Source organism: Caloenas nicobarica, chromosome 15, assembly GCF_036013445.1.
Source record: "Caloenas nicobarica isolate bCalNic1 chromosome 15, bCalNic1.hap1, whole genome shotgun sequence".
Lineage (NCBI taxonomy): Eukaryota > Metazoa > Chordata > Aves > Columbiformes > Columbidae > Caloenas > Caloenas nicobarica.
The window spans coordinates 8,152,168-8,173,275 of record NC_088259.1 but is presented as its reverse complement, the minus strand read 5'-3'; the positions used below and the strand labels follow the sequence as shown (position 1 = coordinate 8,173,275).

Here is a 21,108-nt window from a genome sequence, read left to right as displayed (position 1 = left end):
ATCCTATTAGCATTGTTAATGCATTCCAAACAGTTCCACATATTGGCACCATGTGAAAGCAGCAGTGGGGCAGAGACCAAGGTGGCAAAGCCAGGCCAGGCCCGGACTGAGCGCAGCTCAGTTCTGCGATGCTGAGCAGTGAAACAGCATCATCTCTGCCCCAGCACCACTCTCCCTGGTATGGCAATCAGTAAAAGGTGGACTGGGACAGATTTGTGTCTCTGATGTGTACAAGCACACACATGTGTGTGGTAGGGAACCACGGTAATGGGAACTACCCAGCAGAGGAATTTCAGAACAAGAGAGGGAAACTGGTAGAAAGGAACTGAGGAAGGGGCTTGGGAGGGGTAGCAATAAACCCAAATGTAAAGTGGATGAATTATTTAGTGCAAGAAACAATTGCGAAGTCACTTACTCTGGCTCTATGCATCCTAGAGGGTGTCTGCAGCGTTTCTCACATCTCCCTAGTGTGCTGAGTGATTTTTTTACAATTGGAGGCATGAGGCTGGGGTAATCTTATAAGAGACTCCAAAAATCAGTTTAGTATTGATCATGTGCTGAATTCAAAGGCTTTCCACTTCCATCTGCTGCTGTTACTCAGTGACAGCTCAGCTGGGACTGGGTGCTCGCTGATGCCTGTGCCCCAGAGCCACCTCGCTCATCTGCAGCCGGCGCTGGGCAATGGCAGCACACGGGGCCACGGCTGCTCCCCCCCGAGCTCTTCATGAAGCTCCCACTGGATCAGCCTGCTGGGCTTCTCTCAGCACCAGGGCCAGCTGGCTGCGGATCGTACCGGATCATACGCTCATCTAACAGGCGCAGCAACTGCCAGAGACCAATAGAAGAAGGGGGACAGAGGGTAGAGAGAGCAGTTTGCACAGACCATCACCTAATGCCAACACCCTGCACCGAGTGACAGCACTTGGCACTGTCCCTGAGCAGGTGGCAGCTGCCGCGGCAAGGCAGCCACAGCACCTAGACCTGCCCCTGCAGCACAGCCTCTCGCCAGCGCTCACACCGGTGCTGCCAGGAACCATCGCACCTCATGGAGCAAAGCGTTGGCTCCGAGCACCTAGTACTTCTCTGGATGCTGCAGGCAGGTCTATGAACTGAACAACCCCTCCGGAGCAGGCAAAGGCCCTGCAGCCCCTCACCTGGCTCCAACCTGGGGAGACAGGCGATGGGAAAAGGCACACAGAAAGACAGAGCGCAGGGAGGAACCTGTGTGGAGGGAATTCGGGTGTTATGGGACTGTTAAAGATATTGCATCATGATGAGGTTTTGTTTTTTTCTAATATGCATTCTGCAACTTGTTACGAAGTCATGAAAGCTGTGAGCCATGCTGTCCAAAAGACAAACTGCTTTACGATGCGAAAATACAAAGTGTTTTTTTCAGAACAATACAAATTAAATGTACGAGAAATCTACTGATTTACTGAAACAGGAGATGTGCAGGGTAGAAAAATACGACTCTTCCAGGTCTGCATTTACTCAACAAAAGACCTATATTCAGACAACTCTTAGAGTAGGTCACTGGCATTCTCACAGAGGTTGAGTGGCTGAAAGTAAGGCTACAACATAAAGAGGCTCTCTTAATCAGCAGGGAGAGCAGAAATTGTACGGACATGCTTTAAAACATCAGGCGCTTATTCAAAATCGCTAGGCAAAAATTGGTGTCCACAAATCCATTTTGCACAGCTGTCAACTGGGGTGAAGTGGGGCTGAGCTGCTGCACATCTGCCCACAGGTGAAATGCACTGGGCACCATCCAGTGAGGACCTCAGTGCACTGCAGCTGCTGGGTGCGTAGATGCAGATCTTAAATCCAGGCATTGATAAGGCATCCAATTCTTCTTCTGCTGCTGCTGCTGCTGTTGTTGCTGGTGCTGTTGCTTTGTTTTCAATAGCTGCAGCTAAACATTTAACCTTTACATTGATGGAATGACCCAAACATGCTCTTGTAGGCTTGTCGGCAGCAAGGCTGTCTCACAGCGAGTACAGAAATACCTTTCCTTTCAGCCTGGCAAATCAATACACTGTGTGTCTGGCAGACTTGCAGATGTCCCCTGCTCAGAACACACAGGAGGGTCTCAGAGGTGGGATACAAGCATTTCGCCAGATAGCCAGGTCTAACAGAGAGATGGGCATGAACCTCCATCTCCTTGGCAAGGAGGAGAAGAGCAGCTCACAATTTGGAAATCATGCAGTTGTTCCAGCTGGGAGGCTGGATCTGGCTATTGCTGTCCCAGGAGCTCGGCCAGCAGCTGAGGCACTTATTCAGCATCCTAGGATTTCAGATGGCACAGAAAGAGTTACAGGAAGGAGCAGCAGAGTAATCATGAGTTAATATGGTCCCATGTTTTTTATTACTCTCGGAGTATTAAATTGATAGCCTAGTACCAAAGGCCAGAAGTGTCACCTCTCAACAAGATGAAATCTATGTAGCCTGTGGACAGGGGAAAGCTGCAAGATTTATAAAGGCATCCATAAAATTAACACTCGGATGAGCATGCAGGAGAACAGAGCCCGTGAACCGCCGCAGCGTTGGCAGGTACCGGCCACCCCGCGCTCAGAGCCCCCAGACGCTGCCCACCGGGTGCTGCTCCGCAGCGACGCGGGGGCTGAGCTGCCCCCAGAGCCGCTCTGCTGCCAGGAACGGGCTGCTGGGGGCTTTTGGGAGGTGGTGGCATTTTGGTAGCGCCCTGGGGAGTAAGTGGCAAGGGCAGGAACAGGCCACATGCCAGACCTCCTCAGGGGATCACTCCCTGGCACCGGTGGTGAAAACATCTCCCCTTGGTTTGGCTTTGACTAGATGGGAAGGCTCAGACCCTCTTTCCACCCACAGCTTTCTGCACAGCTCAGTCTGTGGTGTCTGAGCAAGCACCAAATCTGGCAAGGCAACAGGACCTGGGGAACACGCTTTTCCACAGACCGCAGATCAGGGAGCCCAAGATACGCACTGTCACACCAGGAGCCATGAAACGGCGACCCCAGGCACACTCCATTGCCCCAGAGAGGCCAGGAGGCCCTGAGAAGATCTGGCCTCTCTCTCGCTGCCCCAGGACACCATCTCACCACCCTGGTACCTGAGGGCTGTCCCTCGGCCCAGCAGAGATGCTGGACACCCAGCACCATGGCAGCTCTCAGGGTGCACAGCAAGCGCGGGCACAGGGACCGCTGACACATGGGCCCGTTCCGTGTTCTGTAACCACAGCTTGTAGAGTTGGGCCTTGGCGCCCTGGGCCTCTGCCCTTCCTCGGCACAGTGAGGGCGACACTCCAGCCCTGCCACAGAACTGGGGACACCACCGGCCAGCTGGGATAGCGCTCAGGGCCACGCGCTCATCCAGGCTGGCTGATCCTGCACTGCACAGCACACATTTCTACCCGCAGACACCACGTATGTCGCAACTGTGTCCGCACTCAGCCACGTGCCACGCGCGCTGTGGGCTCACACACCTGGCAACACCCAGTGCAAACAGAGCCATTACCACTGCTGCCTGCAGCATGACTGCTTTGCAATTAAAGGAATGAAATGTTTATAGAGGAATAAATCTGTGTTAATGAGGTGAATCCTGCTCCCGCCCTGACAAGCACCAAAACAAGGCTAGGAACTGGGGAGAAGGGAGAAGGTTCAAACGTGCGCTGCTCCCAGCCAGCAGCTGCGCCTGGGACAGGAAAGGGGGCAACTCAGGAGTGGGCTGGCTGTGCACAGGAGCCACCAGTTTTCTATTTCCCTGCCTGGTTCCCCTCACATGGAGTCAGCAGGAGAGACCAGATCATTGTCAGGCTTGCTCAGGTGGTGTTTGAGCTGTTTCCTTCCCTGCACCTGGCTCAAAAATTTAGGAAAAGTACAAGTGATTCAGACAGTGATGCTGCTACAGTGCAAATACACTGCTTTGGGTCCTTCCACCTCCACAGCCTGTCCACAAAAGTCCTTTGCTGAAGCTAGCAGCAGGGTCTATGCAGGAGGAAATCCCTACACAGGTCATCCTTGCTCTCCTCTATTCCTCAGAAACTCTGCACTAATCCCTGTCACCTGCCTACATGGGAAACCACGGAGACACAGAATCCAATTAGCTTGAAATCCTGCTCTGGCTCCTGCACAGCATCTCCCTCTGATAGAGCTGTGGAGCTGCAGAGATAAATGGTGCATTAGGATTCCAGTGGGGTCTGGCAGGCAAGGATGGCTTTGGAGCTGCAGCACCGGCCCAGGGAAGGAACGAGGCGCCCGTGCGCCGCTCCCAAGCCTCTCTCCACCTCTGCCTCATACCGGCTCTTCCTCCTTGCTTGTCCTGCAGCACCACGTCCCTCAGCTGAGCCCAGCTGTGCACGGTGAAAGCTGAAGGCTGAGGCTCAAGCCACCACATCTCCAGGCTGCCTTACGTACCACAGGACCTCCACTCTGCAGCAGGAGGAAAACCTCTCAGGGGCTGAATGGCATCAAAGCCTCTTGGCTGCTGGGGGTGGCCAAGGTGGCATGAAACCCATCTCCCCACTACTACAACCACCCATGGCATCTCTGTGCCCAGCTAGAGGTCCCTTCCACACCCCCGTGGTGCAGGTCACCTCGGCTCCCTTGTCCCTCCTCCAGCAGGGACGGGCCGTGCGCAGCTGGCTCTCCGGAATGACGTGGGGGGCAGATAGGGTCCCAGCCCCAGACAGTGGAGAAAGGGACTGAAACAGGTAATCCTGCCCTGGACAAACTCAGCACAGCCTCTAGCTGCAGCAAGCAGAGCACAAGGGGTAACTTGCTGACCATGCTACACCCCAGCTGTGCTGTGGCAACAAGTCTCCTGCGCCTGATGCTGCCACAGCCGTGCCTGCTGCACTCCCGCTCTTCCTGCACACACAGTAAATTACCTGCTTTGCATTTTGCAGCAGCAACTTAACAGTATTAATTCATTGTGTTCTGTCTTTAACAAACACCATTATCATATCACCAGCCAGGATTATGCAAATCCTGCGAAAGGAATTATTGCTCTCCCCAAAGTCACCTTGATTTATCAGTTTTAGCCCAAAATGAAATAGAAGTTGCTTTGGATAAACTGTTAAACACGTGACAAACCTAGGGGGCTGTGATTGCCCCATAGGGCAAAATATGCATCCAGTCCAGGCACAGCTGTGCCCAGCTGGGTGACCCTTCCCATCCACAGGTGACACAGGGGCAGCTCTGTGTCCCAAGACCACTCCTGTGGACCTGGACACTAAGGAACTGGGCCCTGGACCAAAAGCTGGGGAAACAACCCCTTGCAAAATGTTCCTGGAATAACTCCATGGCTCCACTCCTCAGGCAAAGGGCCGGGGGTCAGGTCTGAGGCTGCGCAAAGCATGTGAGGCTGGGAACATGGAAGCTTTCCAAAATTGCGTTAACGATTGCTCTGTGGTGGCCACAGGTCTGCCCCCATCCCTGTCCCTGCTTTCCAGGCCACTGCTTCAGATTGAGCCTGCGTCACGCGTAACAAACTGGTGTGTCCTCCCATGCAAATGTGGATGCTACTAGGGATCAGTGAGCAGATCTGCATCCCACTTCAGGAATTAGCTCTTTAACAGGGTTCCCAAATAACACCATGCCTTTGTCCATCCCTTTGCTGCAGAAATAAAGGCTCCCACCTCTCTGATGCAGCTAGACCTGGCTACATTCACCCCTCAGCATGTAAGGAAGCACTTGGATGATTAAAAGTGACCTTTCTCTCATTATTTGTCAGCAATTTGAGTCAGTCCTTCAGCAGACGGCAAGAACACCCTAGTAAGAAGGGAAGACTTCTGCTCTTCCGCAGGGTAGACAGCAAGCCTCTGCAAGCTGAGCGCAGCCTGCTCTTTCAAGAGGAACCAGACCCTTGGCTAGGGCTTTGCCCTGATGGCCAGCAATTACTTTATGCTTTCCAGCTCAGTACAGAGGGACTATTTTGAAAAAGAGTTCTGCTTCAGATTCCATCAACCGTGGATGGCAGCTCTGTAAGAGCAGCAAAAAACTCCCCCATTAGATCTAAATACTTTTTATTTTAAAACTTGATGTGTTCTGGCAGATGAAGAATCAAGGGCAGCAGCCATGCATTGGAGCAGCACCATGACTGCAAGTTGGTGCATTGACAGGTGTACACTCAGCACCTCTTGTGCTTATGGCTCACACGTAATAACAGAGATGGGAAATTCCTCAGAAAAAACATACTGTGACAGAGACAGGGATGAAATCAGGCACTGGCAACCTATGGTAAAATACAGCTCAGTAAAATAGAATTATTCCCAAACCAAACACTGGAAATAAAAATCTTAAAATAAATCCCTGGCTCTTTGCTTGGACACCCACACTCTGGCCATGTTCAACCTGCGTTCAGCCTTCCTGCTCTGGGCCTGGGGAGCTGTGAACCCCCACGCTCAGCGGGGACACCTGGGCTGGTGGGTGCTTGTGCTGTGGGATGTTTCAAACCACAGAGACTGTGCAGAGGGGCTGTAAGAACCACCTTGGCCACCCCAGGACAAAGCCTAGGCGCTGACGGGAGCAAGATGCCTCCACCCAGCACAGCAACAACCCGGGGTTCAGGCTGCTCCTAGTTTTGCAGAGTCACCCTCGTTCCTGCTCTGATGTGTCCAACCTGGTCTCTCCTTGGTCTGTTCCGACTACTCTCACCTCCCCCTCTGCCCCACACCCAGCTCCTCATCACCCGCCCTCATTTCCAGTTGTGCCTGATGGCTTTGATCATCTCACACCTTCCCTCGTGCCGCCCCAAACCAGGCTCTCCCAAGCCACCACTGTCTTCACAAGGTCAGAGGGAAGCTTGGAAAGAAAGACTACATCCTCTCGGCCTAAGAATTCCAAGGATGAATCTTCCCAGATGTCACCAGTCCTGCCCACCTTCCCACTGGGACAGTCCCTCTCCACAGACGTGCCCTCTTGGAGGCAGCCCCTGCTCTGCTGACGATGGGGACGAGGGACGCCAGAGGCTGGGGAGGCAGGTGCAAAGCTTGGGCACAGGAAGGATGCAATGGCAGGGACAGAAACAGGGAAGGTAATTCAATTTTCAGAGGCTGTCCCACCAATTCAGCTCAGAGTGACGATAAGAAACCCATTTCCAGTGATAGGCACCCTAATCCTCAGCCATCCTGCATTTCCATTTCTGAGAGGCGCTATTTCCAAGAGGGAGGCATTCTCCCATCTAGGTTTGCTAGAAGGGACAGCAATGGATTAAATACCAATTTTCCCAGCACTGTTTAACTCCTTCTGCGCCTACTCCTGCTACTTATGCAAGCGCTAGAGACACAGGGCAGTGGAATGGCTGCTGTACTGTGCCTCAGAGCAGCAGAACAGAGCTGGGGGCCTCTCACAGGCCCTTCCCAGTGGTCTGCAGCCTGAAGAGACAGGGAGGAGGGGAAAAACCGAAATGCATCACTCGTGCAGGCCGGGCAGCTTAGGTCAGGAATTTATTATTGCTCAAGACAGGACTCTTGAGACTCTACTGTGGGACAAGAGTCACACAGCGAGGCTTACATCCAGTGTTAAAACCATTAGACAGGTCCAAAGTGCTGCAAGCCTGACTTAAAACTACACTTGCAAGAACACAGGCACATAGAGAAAGAAGGAAGCAAACCCTGCAGTGATAGCCATGCTCCCCACATCTCCACGGTTTAAGCACCGTGGTGCAGCCTTTGCCTCTAGGTTACTGGGCAGAAGAAAGGCAAAAACAGCACTGATGCAGCAAAGAGCGCACTGGCTGAAGAGGGACTGACTGGCACAGAAGCACACACAGATTAGCGGTAAATAACCTTTGAAGGGCCATTCCCAGCACTGGGCAACAGCCGCCATCTCGAACACGTCGTGTCTTCCCTATCGCTGGTGCTGGGGGTGCTCAGGGCCCGCCCGCCCAAGGACGGTCAGCGCCTGTTCCCAGCAGCCCTGGACCTCGCTCTGAGCAATGGCTGTCTCACAAGAGCCACCTAACTTCAGCATCAAGCTGACTTCTCCCGCCGCTGGGAAGCCACTAAGCTCCAGCATTCCTTGGATGCCAGCACAGTCCTTCCCCAGGCGCCTGCAGCCAGCCCTCTGCCTCGTTCCGCTGCCCTCGCTGCGCTGAGGATCTCCGTTCATGCCCATTCCCCGACGTTAGGGCTCCCATCCGCTGTCTGAATCAGTCCTTCAGGCAGCTGAAGGGCAGAGACTCCCAGCCCTGCTCCTGTAGCACAACCAATCGCCCTGGCATCCCACACAGCAGCTCCCTTTCCCCTCCCAGATATCAGACATCAAACTCCCCACAGCACAGAAATAAAGCACAAACATTCTGACTTAGCCCTCCAAACCCCTCCCTTGACTCCTGTTACGAACTGAACCAGAAGTGTTGTTGGAAAGGGGAGCCCCAGGCAGCTGCTGCCTCACAAACCTGTAAGGGCCCTGGTGCAAAGCTCGAGGAGCAAGAGTCCCAGCCCTCCACCTGGCTCCAGCACCAACCACAACTGTGCATTCATCATCCACTGAACAAATGGAAACTTAAGGGCTCAGGGCTCTAAAACACAGAAAACAATTCCCTGTGCATTTTAACAGTGCTGTATTTTATTGGATCAGTAATGATGAATGGCAGCAGAAGGTGAGCGCTGATGCAGTGGAAGCCAGACAGACACATACGGCTGAGGGGAGAGTCTGGGAAAGCTCCAAGGAATGTTGTTGCAGGGGGCTGGGGGAACACCACCATCGACCAAAACCAATTCCCTTCCGTACCTTGCTACCCCACTATTCAGCGTAGGATTTTTAGTAGAAGCTTCTGTAAGAAACATCCATGTGAGGAAGAACATGGAGTTGAGCACTGTGCCAGTTCTCTGTGCTCCGGAGAGGCACCCCGTTCTGCTCCCATGCAGCCCTTGCTGGTGGTTTTGCAGATTCAAGGCACAAGCAAGAAATGCAAAAATTGCTTCATCCCTGGGGGAAGAGGAGCACCTGGTGGAAAGACAAAGAGTAAACATGAGCATTACTGCTCCTCCTCCACGTCATCTCCCAGCTCTGGAGTTCGAGCTGCGTTCAGCAGTAATTGAAACCAGGCTCTTTAACACAGGTGCCAATTACTGCCTGTTAATGCAAGGAGCTGTGATAGATACAGCAATTACACAGCTCTGCGAGGCTTGAAAGCACAAGATGAGATGGCAGGGTTACTTAGGCTTGCGTGGGTCTTGCAGGACAGCTCTGGCCCAGCAAACCCTCTTGCAGCACCAGACAGGGCGAGCTCTTGCACTCCTGCCCTGTGGCTGTGTACCCCCTGCATCTTCACGTGAGCTACCGATGTGCTCTTGCCACAAAAGGGGTAATGCCACCCTGGGGCCCACCAGGTAAAGTGCTGCCAGCAGGCGGAGGAAGGTGATTGCCCTTCCTTCAGCACCGGTGAGGCCACACCTGGAGCAGTGTCCAGCGCTGGGCTCATCGGTACGAGAGACACGGAATCCTGGAGAGTCCAGCAAAGGGCCACAAAGATGATGAAGGGACTGGAGCTCCTCATACGAGGAAAGGCTGACACAGCTGGGACTGTGCAGCCTGGAGAATTTGCCAATGTACATAAACACCCGAAGGAGGGTGAAAAGAGGGCAAAGCCGGGCTCTGTTCAGTGGTGCCCAGCGACAGGACCAGAGGCAACGGGAACAACCTGAAACACGGGAGGTTCCCTCTGAGCACCTGGAAACACTTTTTCACTATGAGGGTGAGCACTGAGGCTGAGCACTGGCACAGGTTGCCCTGAGAGGCTGCGGGGCCTCTGGCCTTGGAGATCTTTAAAACAGCCCTTCACCTCCCATACACCCTCGGCAGGGGATGTGCTGGCAGCTCAGAGACGTGGATGCGAGCAGCGAGTGGGAGCAGGCTGGCAACACTCCCCTGCATGGTGCTGCGAGTCAGATATGGTCCCCACATTTCTAAAAGGATTCTGAAAAATGGAGGAGGTGCAGAATAATTACAAATGTGATTTGGAGGCTGGAGAAAACACTTGCCAAGGACAGAATTAAAGAATTCAATCTGTTATCTTGCCAAAAAGGGAGCCTGAGAGGTGATTTGATTATAAGCACTTCACAGAGAAAAAAATACTTGGTGTGAAAGAGGTCTTTAACTTTGTTAATACAGGAGGCTGGAGCTTGTAGACAAGTAAACTGTAAATAGGAAACAATGGCACTGGGCCGTGCTACCTGAGAAGTGCCATCTGCTCTGCCTCCTCACATCCTCCACCCTGTCATGGAAGATACATCAGCTGAGATGCTCTGGGTTCATTACAGACAAACCAGAACAATGGTATTTCTTACTGGGAATTACACAGGGTCCCTAAATAAATGAATGGTCACTTCAGGCCTTAAAACATCTATGAAACTGCAGGCACAAGCTACAAGTACTGTGTAAGGGGGCACCCTTGACACCTGCAAGCTTCTGTGCTTGATGTCCCCACGTGACAGGACTGCAGCAGGAACAACCCAGGGCATCCCAGGTCTACAAGCAGCCTCTGGTCGCAACTGGGGACAGACCCAGGAACATCAGTGCTTCCCAGTCTGGACCTGCCTCTGCCCAAACCCAGCAGGCAGCACTGCCACATGGGGTGGCTGCTGGGTTAGCCAGGGTCACCCCTGCCGGCAGCACCTCCCTTCCTGGGAGGCTGGTGCAAGGAGCAGTATCGAGAATACTCCTCCAAGCCCTGTCTTCACATGTGCTCTTCTCTCATTGCGTTGTCCCTACTGCCCACACCAAAGTCCATCAGACTGCCAGTGCATAACTGCACTGCTGGATGGGAGCACAACTGCAGCCTCCGACCCAAGGATGGCTGGAAAAGTGAGGCTGCTGAATGAATCCAAGAGAACAGATGTAGAGGAGTAGCAGAGCGACAAGTGGAATCCAACCCCACCCTGCACATGTGGGGTCAGATGCTGTGATCACTGAGCAAGCCACTGGCAGGTTAAGGACAAGTGCCTGGGGAGAACTTCAGCAGCATCAGAAGGAAGCCAAAGACCCACGTCCTGAGGCAGAAGACACAGAACCTCACAAGTTAGCACGACTCCAGCAAAGCAAGAGATTTCCAAGTATGGGGTGCAGACAGTTCCTTCAACTTCCTTGGAGTACAGAGACCCGGGGCTGTGAACATCAAAACCTGCATACCCCAATGATGAAAAAAGAAGAGCCTCAGTGCAGGAACAGGGCTACAGAGTTAAGGGCAATTGTTTGCCCCTGCAAAGACTGCAGAGGAACATGAGCCCTTTTCAGCCCCAGGCTGAATGGTGACCAGCCTTCCAGCCGTCTTCAACCCAGGCTCCCCTTTCCCTACCTCACTAGGCACCAAACACAAACCACGTAATAAAAACCAGAGAGATATTCAGCTGAAACCAGAAACGAAGCCCAGCTTGAGGCAGGCCTACTGCTGAGCACCAGGTGCTGTGCTTCGCTCGGCTTTGTGCTCCTGCATGTTTGGAGCCCGGCGGCTGTCCCACCATCAGCGTGTCCCTTGTTTGCTAGGCAGAGACCGGAGGAGTGCAGCAGGGTTTGCAGGGACACTTTCTCCTTGCCCTCAGGTTGTTCACTGCCTTGAAACTTCAGCAGGAAGCCAAACATCTGTTCTTCAAATAAACAGGCGTCCCAGGGGAGTGGGTAGAGGGTTGAAATCAGCACACATGTAAACACCTGGTCTTACAGGCAAGAACAGTTTGCGGAAGGAGCGCAGCACCTCTGAGATTCATTCAGCTTTCCTTCCGCTGGTTAATTTGTTCAAACGCCATCAATATTCAGCCACAGCCCTGTTTCCTGCTGCATGTCAGCGTGTGCGTTGGCAGGGGACAGCGTGCACAGTACGAACACACGTGCGTGCTCTCTCCAGCAAAGGGGCTCTCCATACAGCCAGTGCTTCCACTTAGTTTCTAAACCATTTCTTGCTGAGAGTGGGTACCAAAGCAGCCCAGAACAGCGGGCTCTGCCCTGCACCACAGGGCCCTCTCTGCTGGAAGCCCCCACCAGGTGAGCCTCAGAGCCAACGCGGTCTGGTGAAGCTCTGGAGCACAGAGACTTTCCAACGCAACAGCCGGGGAAGAAAAAGCAGAGTGGAACAAGCAGCAGGAAAGGTCAAAAAGTGATAGGAAAGCATTCATCACGGACACCCTGTCCCTAACTTGTTGCTTTTCCAAATGCAGGGAACAGAATCGTTTCTGGAAGGCTCAGAGGTGCAATGGATGGGGGAAGGGAGCTGGAAAGACAGCTCTGGCCAACAGGACGGCTGTGCCTCACTGCTTTAACGTCAACCTTTGTCGAGTTCCCCAAAGCACCAACACTGCTGCTGCATTTTGTCATCTCTGTGCTTCACCTCTGCATCTCAAATCAGAGCCTTGAAATTTGTGAGGGAGAACTGGTCTCAGGTCACTGAGTGGTGAGTTCCACTCAGCACAGATCGCAGGATTTGCCCATCCTCCATCAGGTTCTCCTGCCAGTGCTGAAGAAGTGATGCAGAGCAGACAGACATCATGGATGCGGGTGAGCAAAAGCAGAGCAAGCGGATTTTGGACCAGGAACAGCCACGGCGGCACAGGGGCTGTGGGGAGCGCGGAACATAGACACTGTGCTCACCCCTTGCAAAGTTTAGGCTCTCACCAGAAGCCGTTACAAAAACAAGACAAATCCACAAACAATAGGATCCTTTCATTTTCCTTCTACGTTTCCCAGGCAACAACAAGCACTCAACAACAGTTTAGAGTACAAAAGCCTTCTCTGTATGGTCAGTTAATGGCAGGAAGATGAAGAGACTTAAGCAGAGCTGCTCACTGCTTATTGTTTAGTAACCTCAGTCAGGCACCTGCAGCAATGACATTTATACCCAACACTACACTTTTAAATGCAAACTTCTACACTGGAGCTCTGAATCTCCAGTGAAGAAGGTGCATTTCCATTCTTAAATTACAGATCTACAGCTGCCCCTGCATACATGGCTCCAGTGCATGACCGCAATGTGAACACAGGTGCACATGGATCTCAGCAGGAATGCTCCAGGCTAGAGAAAACAATTTAGATCCAGCACTGTCACTCAGGCAAACATGCTGATGCACAGATGCTAAAAGAACCCCCAGCTGCAGCAGAGAGGCTTCAGCAGACCCTCAAAACTGGTTAAGCTGCACGGTTCCCAGTAGGACTACAAGATCCTCTCTTCAATCAAAGGGCAGGACCATGTCTTTAATGCATAGCTGGGCACATACATTTAGCATCCCTGCTAGGCATGTGGTTTTGTTAGCATTCCTGCTTGGGTCACTTGTGGAATGAGGTGCTGAAGGGTGAACATTGTCTGTTCTCACCTCCTTGTAGCATGCTGGGGCTGGCTGATGAGCCTTCACCTCACAGAGATCTGACTCAAGGCTGGTGCACAGATGGACCTCTGCACAATTCTCAATCTAGCTGTTCAAGCTGAAGCTAAAGGAACAAGAGATTCAGTGACTAAATCATAGCAAAGTGACTTGAAAACTCTTAGCACTAGAAGACTCCCAAAGCTGTCAGCGTTCAAGAAACTGCATTTTCCAGTTATGCCCACCCAGGGGCTTGTGTCTTCTCCCTCTGATGACTTATCATGCAATGAGTCTTGAAGATGCTGTGAAACAGCTGCCCCTTCCCACCTTATTCTAGGAAGCCTGACTGAATCTCGACCTTGTGATTCTAACATCATGGAGCTTTGGCCAGAAGGGAACATCCTATCCCAAATGATGTTATTAAATCAATGTGCCATTTCATCTGAATGGCAGGAGTAGTTCTAGCATAAAACAGACAAAAAAGAACTTCAAAGCAGTAGAAAAGTCAAGTACACATTAAATTTATCTCCCACAGGTATGCAGGAAAGTGTAACTTTTTCAAGTTCCTCATCAGGATATCTGTCCCTAGTTTTTTAGAGTCTAAACACCCTTTGGATATACTAAGTTCTATATCTTGGACACTTTTGCAGGAACAGCTCTTCACTGCTAGTTCCTCATGTTACCCCTTACAGCCTGAGAAGTTTATTGTGAGATGTTTGTTGCAGTCTATGATCCATCCTTTCTGCATTCTTCTTACTGAACGTCTAACAATCAACCTGGTACCCAACACCATTAATAGGCAAACATATCCTATAAAAGCTAAAATGCCCATAAATACAGAGATGTAGTTGCTATTTTTTTTCCTTAAATCATCTAGAATAGTGACATCAGATTGTCAGTATCAGAGATCCTTTGCCATTCCGATCTGGATACTAGAAGAAACTAGAACATGATTCTTTTCAGGCCAGATGAATGATGCCTGGTCAGTCTCACAAGCAAACTGGACTGTCTACCTGTACTATATGCTGTTGCAAAATCATGAAGCAGTAGATGTTTCTATATTCTTATTTCCAGGTTTCTCTTAACTTTATCTCTGAAAAGAACAAAATTTTACTGAACAAGGAAACAGACATCTACCTAGTGTCACTGGAAGCAAGCAGCAGGCACCTTTCCAGCAAAGGCTGCAGAACCGCTTGTCCCAAAAGCTGTTCTGAGCACACTTCACTGGAACGAATGACAGCATCATATATGTCACCAAAAAGTTGTGTCCAGATCAGAAATGCTAAGCTTGGACACTACGTTCTAGGGCATCTCCTTTACCTGAAAGAGGAAACGAGACTGGAAGCAACAGCCTACAGGGCTCTATAGTTCACAAGTGCTTGCATTGGCACAATTGACTTCCATCTTTGAGCACCACATGTGGTGCAAATCCCAGCTTGTGAACAAAGTTGCCTTTACCTTGGATTTACAGGGACCTGAAATCCCAGTCTGAGAGTTGCACAGCAGAAGGACGGCCGAGTTTCAGTTCTATGAGAGTGGAAAGTGAAATGCAAAGAGCAGCTGCGGCATTGCTAAACACAGATTATGTGCAGAAAGCATTGCCGCCCCATATCAAGCACAGACTATTTCATACTTTGAGCTTATGCTTATCAGTGGGGCAAACAGGGTGAATCCCGCGGAAGCATCACAAGTCCCGGCAACTGGAAAACCCAGCTAGGGACAGCCCAAGCCATCCTCAGCTCCAGGCGTCCGAGTGGATGCACAAGATCCCGTGTTGTGCCAGCCTGGCCAGGAATGCCGGTTATGTGAAGCAGTTGCACCACCTGCTGTCTGCTCTGGAGCAAGTTACCAGTGTCTATTAGAATATCATTAAACATGATTATGAACAAAAGTTTTCTTCTTCAGAATCAGTTGGAATAATCTCCCCAGGGAAGTGGTGGATTCCCCAACGTTGGACATTTTTAAAATTCAGCTGGACAGGGTGCTGGGCCAGCTTGTCTAGACTGTGCTTTTGCCAGGAAAGGTTGGACCAGATGGTCCTTGAGGTCCCTTCCAACATGGTATTCTATGATTCAGCGTTTTGCAGTATATGCTCTTGATTAAAATCATCAAGAAAGATATAATTTCTGAAAGCTATGAAGCAAGATCAACAGAGGGACAGTCTAGTCAGAATGGTTCAGGCTCTCAAATAGAACATGGTGATTTCACTTTAATACGCAGCTCCTCTCAGGAGAAAGATCACACTGTTATCCCTTTGGGAAGTGTTCTTGAGTTACTTCTACTCCAAAAACTCCAAAAGCCAGCATCAAAAACAACTTTCAAAGAGGCAAAAATTCTGCCGTGCAAAAAACCGGCCACCTGCCCAAGACCACTTGTGGCTTAGCACAAATGAAAAAGACACATCTGAAATCCTGCACCATTCCCCCTTCCCAGACAAGGCTGCAGCACTAACTGATCCATTCCAATGAGGCAAAGAGATAAGATTCCTACAAAACCTCACAATACTAAAAGCCTCCTTAGGATACAGTGTCTTGTTCATGCATGAAGGCAGATGAGTCAGTATGCTCTCGTGGCTAGCACAAAACGACAGGTTACAGGAAGGTCTCCCTGGTCCCAGAGATCAAGAATCCTGTTCCTGGGCAAGTATTTTGTCTGACAGGCCACAAAAATCATCGGGCATGCAGCAGCAAGGTCAGTGTGGGTATAAACAGAAAGGAATTCAGAAGACAAACAACCTCTGCTTGATGAAGCATAGGTGCATAATGTGCAGACAAAAGGGAATCAGAAAAACAGTTTATTAAAAAAACAAACAAACAAAACACACCAAAAAATCCCCCCACCAATACCCACATACTTTCTGATAAGCTTATTGCTCAAGCTAAATCTCCTGTGACACTGCGCTCTCTCACCTTGGCCTGTACAGCCATGAGTACTCATGCATCCCTGCTCCTCCAACCAACGTCACTTGGCTATGTTAGATTGGTCCCAAATACCAGCATTTAATTCTCTCCTTACTATGCACACAGAACATGGAGGTCATCAGGCACAAAGGCTCCTCTCACTGAGACAAGTCTACAGATTTATACATAGTCATCTGCTCCCACCAAGATGGAAGCTCCTACTTAGCAGAACCATGAAGAAAGCATGGGGAGGTATTATCCACCTTCTCTTTTGAAGCCGAAACAACACTAAAATCATCCTTTAACCACTCAGCCTACAGTCCAGACATGTCCACACGCATTCTACAGCTTATGGTCTACAGTCTCAATACACAGATTCAGGATTCCCTAATATGCTTTCTACGGCATTTCCCACTCTCACCATCCTGTTCTACTTTTACTGAACCAGGGCTTGTCTGCCAGGTTTGCTCTCTGTGAAAGGAATATTGCCTGTTTCTTGTGCAGCATCTACAGATCCACACGGTAACTGAGCAGCAGGGCTCTCTCCCCAGGCCCTGGCTCTCCTTTGGGTGGTCACAGAGTCTCTTGGACATTCTCCCAGATAGTTGTCAGGCAGGTTTGGTGAGAACAGAGCAGGGGACTTCGTGCTTGTGTTCAGTCATTGCTCTTGTGGGGTTTTGACATCCTCCTCCTCCTCACCATGCTCAGTGTGGTGCAGCAGCAGCTCCAGGTCAGGGTCAGAACTGGCCTCTTTGTGTAGCTTCTGTGCTTTTTCACCTGCATGCAGACAGCCCATTTAGTGACAAACTCGCTAGAGTACACACCAAACCTGCCGTTGGCAAGGAGCTGGAACTAAACACAGCTCCTAGTGAAGCTACGAGAATGCCTATAGAAAAACACAAAGGGACTTAAAACAGAATCACCTTTGGAATTCATGGCTTTGAGAATGACATGAAGGGAGATTCCTGACAGACAGACAGCAAAGCCCAGCCAGTTCAAGAGACTAAGGTGGTCTCCCAGCAAATGTGTGGCGAGGAATAAAATGCAGATTTCCTGTGGAAACAAAAAACATGACAAGTGGCAGGGCAGGACCTGAGGAGATACGCATGAGACGTTTTACAGCTCAAGCCTAGATCAAGAGGCCAGGCTGCTAATTTCCCTCAGCACATTGTTCCATGTGCAGAGAGTTCTAAATACAGTTTCTAGAAACAGAATGACCTGTTAAACTGCAATGTGAAGTCCTCTTGACTGCATGGCTTGGCTACATGGGAATCCTATGACTTCCAGACCAAATTTCACATGTCACCATTCAACTTTAAAGTATGAGTGCCAGATTCCTCAAAGGAGGAGAGAATGTGTCAAACCAGGTTAAAGATATAACTCAAACAGCGGTTTGTTCATATCCGGGTCTGATCCAAGAGCACGCCCTTCTCATCCCTCCTCCCTCCTGCACCATCCACTGTTCATGAGGCCCAAGTGTTTTAGTCTATCCCAGATCCCACCAAACTTTGGACCATAATGGTATTTTTCATACAACAGCCACTAGTCTCTGCCCCTTGCTGTCAGCGACCAAGGGACTTCACTGCAGAGACTACAAGGCAAAGCATTAAGCTCTGGTGCAAGTAGAACAAAAATAACAGGAGATTATTTCTAAGGATGTAAGGAAGTTCACACCACATGAGGCCCATTAGGGATGACTCGGTACTTGCCTTCTAGTATTAGCACAGGAACCATGCCTTACCTTAAAAATGCCAGCAATGGAAAGGGTGAGGCTAGACGTTCTGGAAACCAAGAGGAGCTCAGAAAAGCCTAGACCAAAGGCAAGAATTCCACCCAAGAACAGCTTCCCTACCAGAGAGAACAGCATTCCTGCTTCATGGAAACCGAAGAGCTTCTCTGATATGGACAAAGGCAGGCCTAGGAACAAGACAGTGAGTAGCAGAGTACCTTTCCCATCTCCCAGGACTCCTCACAACAAGATGGGGGTGGGCTGCTCACAGCCAAATATCAGGATGTGGAGCCAGTTCTTCGTAGCTGTCACTTTCACAAGTGCAGCAGGCTACTATTCCTATGCATTCTTTAATGTTCTGCCAGCATAAAGTATATCTGGGTCCTTGTAATTCCAGGTCTCTATCTACTTGATAAAGTTCATAGCTGTTCACTTATCTAAATGGACCATCTCAAACAACAAACTGCTAAGCAATCTCCCCAACCACTCTATGAAGCTATCCCTGCTTTCTCTAATTAACTCACGCACCCTCAAATACCGCAAAGAGTGGAAAGAGCCCCAGGAACATGAGCGGTTGCAGGTGAAACATGATATCAATGGGGTTCTGGAGCCCTGAAAGAGGAGAATCAATAACAGACCAGGTAGCAATAAGCCACAAAATAACAAAGCTCCTAGACCCTTTATTAGTACCATTCCTAGACATACACCTTATTTGTAATACCCAGGCCTGTGCTGCTGCAGAGGCCAAGCCACCTTCATTACCCATCAACAGATAACCCCTGCCCCAGGTTTCAAACACTTGTCCCTTACACAAGATGCTTTGTTTCTGCAGTAAGGGCTACCACCTCCTTATTCCCCTCCCCATTACCAGCACTGCCACCCACCTCCTGACACCCTACGTACCCAGCTCAGACTTCTGCGTAAGTATCTGTGTGAGAGTCCAGCGAATACCCCCAAGGAAAGAGGCACACAGCACCAGCACAAACCCCTGCGCGTTGAACTGTGTGGACTTGTAGGTGAACATGAAGAGCCCCCCAGCAATAAGCAGAACGACCAGCAGCAATGTCACCCTCTGGATGAGAGCAAACACAAAGTTACTACAGACTCCCAGAGCTGAACAGACACCTCTCCTCTTTCAGATTAACCCACATAATTGCATTCTTCATGTACTTAGATGTTTCTTGTACATGTACTGCCTATTTCCCTAGGCCTGACCCTCTCCCTCCCTGGAGCATTGCGCAGGACCCTTACCACTTCCTCCAGCTTGAAAAGCAGTGAAAAAAGCAGGATGAAGAGAATGGCAGAGGATTTGGTCATCGTGTAGCTGTAAGGACCAAAATACACTGTCAGTCTCCTCCAGTGTAGTCCTTCCCAGCAAAGTGCTATTAGGAACCAGAGCATGCACTTTTCTACATTGCTACCAGCAAGCTGTCACAGACCCTGCACGCCAACCCCACCAAGCCATACACTCATTCAACATATTGACCCCAAAAAAGCACTTTCTGAACCCACAGGGCTCCCAGGGAAGATGGTGTTTGTACTCACAGGGAGACAGTGACATATAGGAAGCTCCAGTTACTCAGCCCAATATCCAAGGAAGTTGACAGAGCTAAAGAATCAAAGAAAAAATCTTGAAGTTAACTGTCTTCCACTACATTAAAAAACCCAAACCAAACACTAATAACCAAACACTGCTACTTGACCACAAACACAGAGAGCAGAGCAGACCATTAAAACCCCAAACTTTTTCCTCAGGTAACTCTTCAGTACCAACATAGCTCAGATATCCTCAGCTGTTCATGTCTCTGTCTGTTCCCCGTGATTTAAGCTGGGCTCAGCACTACAATCACTGCACATACACTACACAAGCACAGAAATAACCCTTTCCCTCCTTGTGACCAAAAGCCACCACAGATTCGCACAGTCTTTTTTGAATGTATCAGAGCATGATTACTGATAAGTAAAAGGGCTACTGCAATAAGCCTGAAGAAGCAAGTCTGGCAACATCCTCAGCACATACTCTTGATCCTGGTGCAGCTCTTGTTACAGCCTATCGAACAGTTTTGCTGATCCAGTAGCATGCTCCGCTGAAAGGCAGTATTGCTACATATGTGAAGAAAGCATTTTTCAAGAAACTATGGGGCGTGTTATGTAAGGTATTGCAAATCTTGCCAGAGACCTTAAACCAGACGCTGTTCTGTGGGAGACAGTATGACAATGTCTGAACCAACATAATATACAGTCAGAGATCTGCTGAAGTAGCTGGAGTTCTGCGCTCCGTGTAGGAGCTTCACTCCTTGGTCTCAGCGACAGCAATTCTGTGTGTCATGTATGATGAACTTCTGTGGCTTAAAGACCAAGTTCCAAACAGAGAAAGCTGCTGAAATAACATAAATGCATGGACTGATACCAACGTTAGAGAATAACTCGCAGAGAAAACTTATGGAGGCACTGTACAAGATTCTCACTCGAAGTTCTCATGTGCCAGGGGTTCCTTCAGAAAAGTACGTTCAGTATGGCCTCTACACATTCTAAATAGTTTTTTACATGACCAATAGGGACACCAGCTCCAAAGCTAAAGCCTTAAGTAGCACCGACAGCTACCCTGTCCCGGTAGCGCCGGGCACCGGGAGGCGGCACAGCCTCCAGGGCTCCGGCGCTGGAGCCCCCGCGGGAGCCCGGCCCGAAAGCCGCGGTCGAACAGCCCGAGCAGCCGCCCCCGGCCCGCTGCCCTCCCCGTACCTGCGGGGGCCGCCCGGCGCAGGCAGTCGGCCCAGGAGAGCGCGGCCGGGGGCCGCCCGGAGCGGCATTGCGCCAGGGCGCGGGCGAGCGCCGAGAGGCCGAAGATGAGCAGGAGGTGCAGCAGCGAGACGAGCAGCGGGAAGGGGAAGCTCTGCGGGACCGACAGCCGCCGTCACCGCCGCCCGCCCGCCCGCCGCCGCGCCGCGCCGCCGCGCCGCCCCGCACCTTCATGAGCCACTTGTTGTAGAAGGTGATGCCGATGGAGAAGCCGTAGTAGAGCAGCACCAGCGGCGCCGCCAGCGCCGCCCGCCCCAGCGCCGCGCCGCCCGCCGCCATGTGCCCCGGCTGCCCCGCGCGGGGGGCGGGCGGGCAGGGGAACGGCAGCGGGGCCGGGCACGGGCACGGCAGCGGCAGCGGGGGGAACGGCAGCGGGGCCGGGCCGCTGCGGCCCCGGCCGGCGGGACGCACCG

At 51.0% G+C, this 21,108-nt stretch overlaps 1 protein-coding gene across 4 annotated transcripts; it reads right to left on the bottom strand.

Annotated features, from left to right (window-relative positions):
- Positions 1-8,544: 8,544 nt before the first annotated feature.
- SLC35C2 (solute carrier family 35 member C2) lies at positions 8,545-21,106 on the bottom strand. Of its 4 annotated transcripts, none has more exons than XM_065645600.1 (10): positions 20,864-21,106; positions 20,639-20,789; positions 19,442-19,505; positions 19,148-19,220; positions 18,800-18,968; positions 18,425-18,508; positions 17,909-18,084; positions 17,091-17,220; positions 16,867-16,944; positions 8,545-8,924 (listed from the first exon to the last, which is right to left on the bottom strand). In XM_065645600.1, exons 1-10 carry the CDS (start codon positions 20,972-20,974, stop codon positions 8,869-8,871), a joined length of 1,092 nt encoding a protein of 363 aa, XP_065501672.1. In that variant the 5' UTR covers positions 20,975-21,106; the 3' UTR covers positions 8,545-8,868. The 4 variants fall into 4 exon arrangements, 3 of the variants coding, with proteins under 3 accessions (XP_065501672.1, XP_065501674.1, XP_065501673.1); XM_065645602.1 differs by having other exon boundaries at positions 18,020-18,084; XM_065645601.1 differs by lacking the exon at positions 8,545-8,924 and having other exon boundaries at positions 16,049-16,944.
- Positions 21,107-21,108: the final 2 nt, after the last annotated feature.

Coding starts and splice junctions, on each gene's coding strand:
- SLC35C2 (XM_065645600.1), bottom strand. CDS start 20,974: ATGGCGGCGGGCGGCGCGGCGCTGGGGCGGGCGGCGCTGGCGGCGCCG. Junction 19,221..19,441: donor CTATATGTCACTGTCTCCCT/GTGAGTACAAAC, acceptor TGGTCCTTACAG/CTACACGATGACCAAATCCT. Junction 16,945..17,090: donor CAAAGCCATGAATTCCAAAG/GTGATTCTGTTT, acceptor GTCTGCATGCAG/GTGAAAAAGCACAGAAGCTA.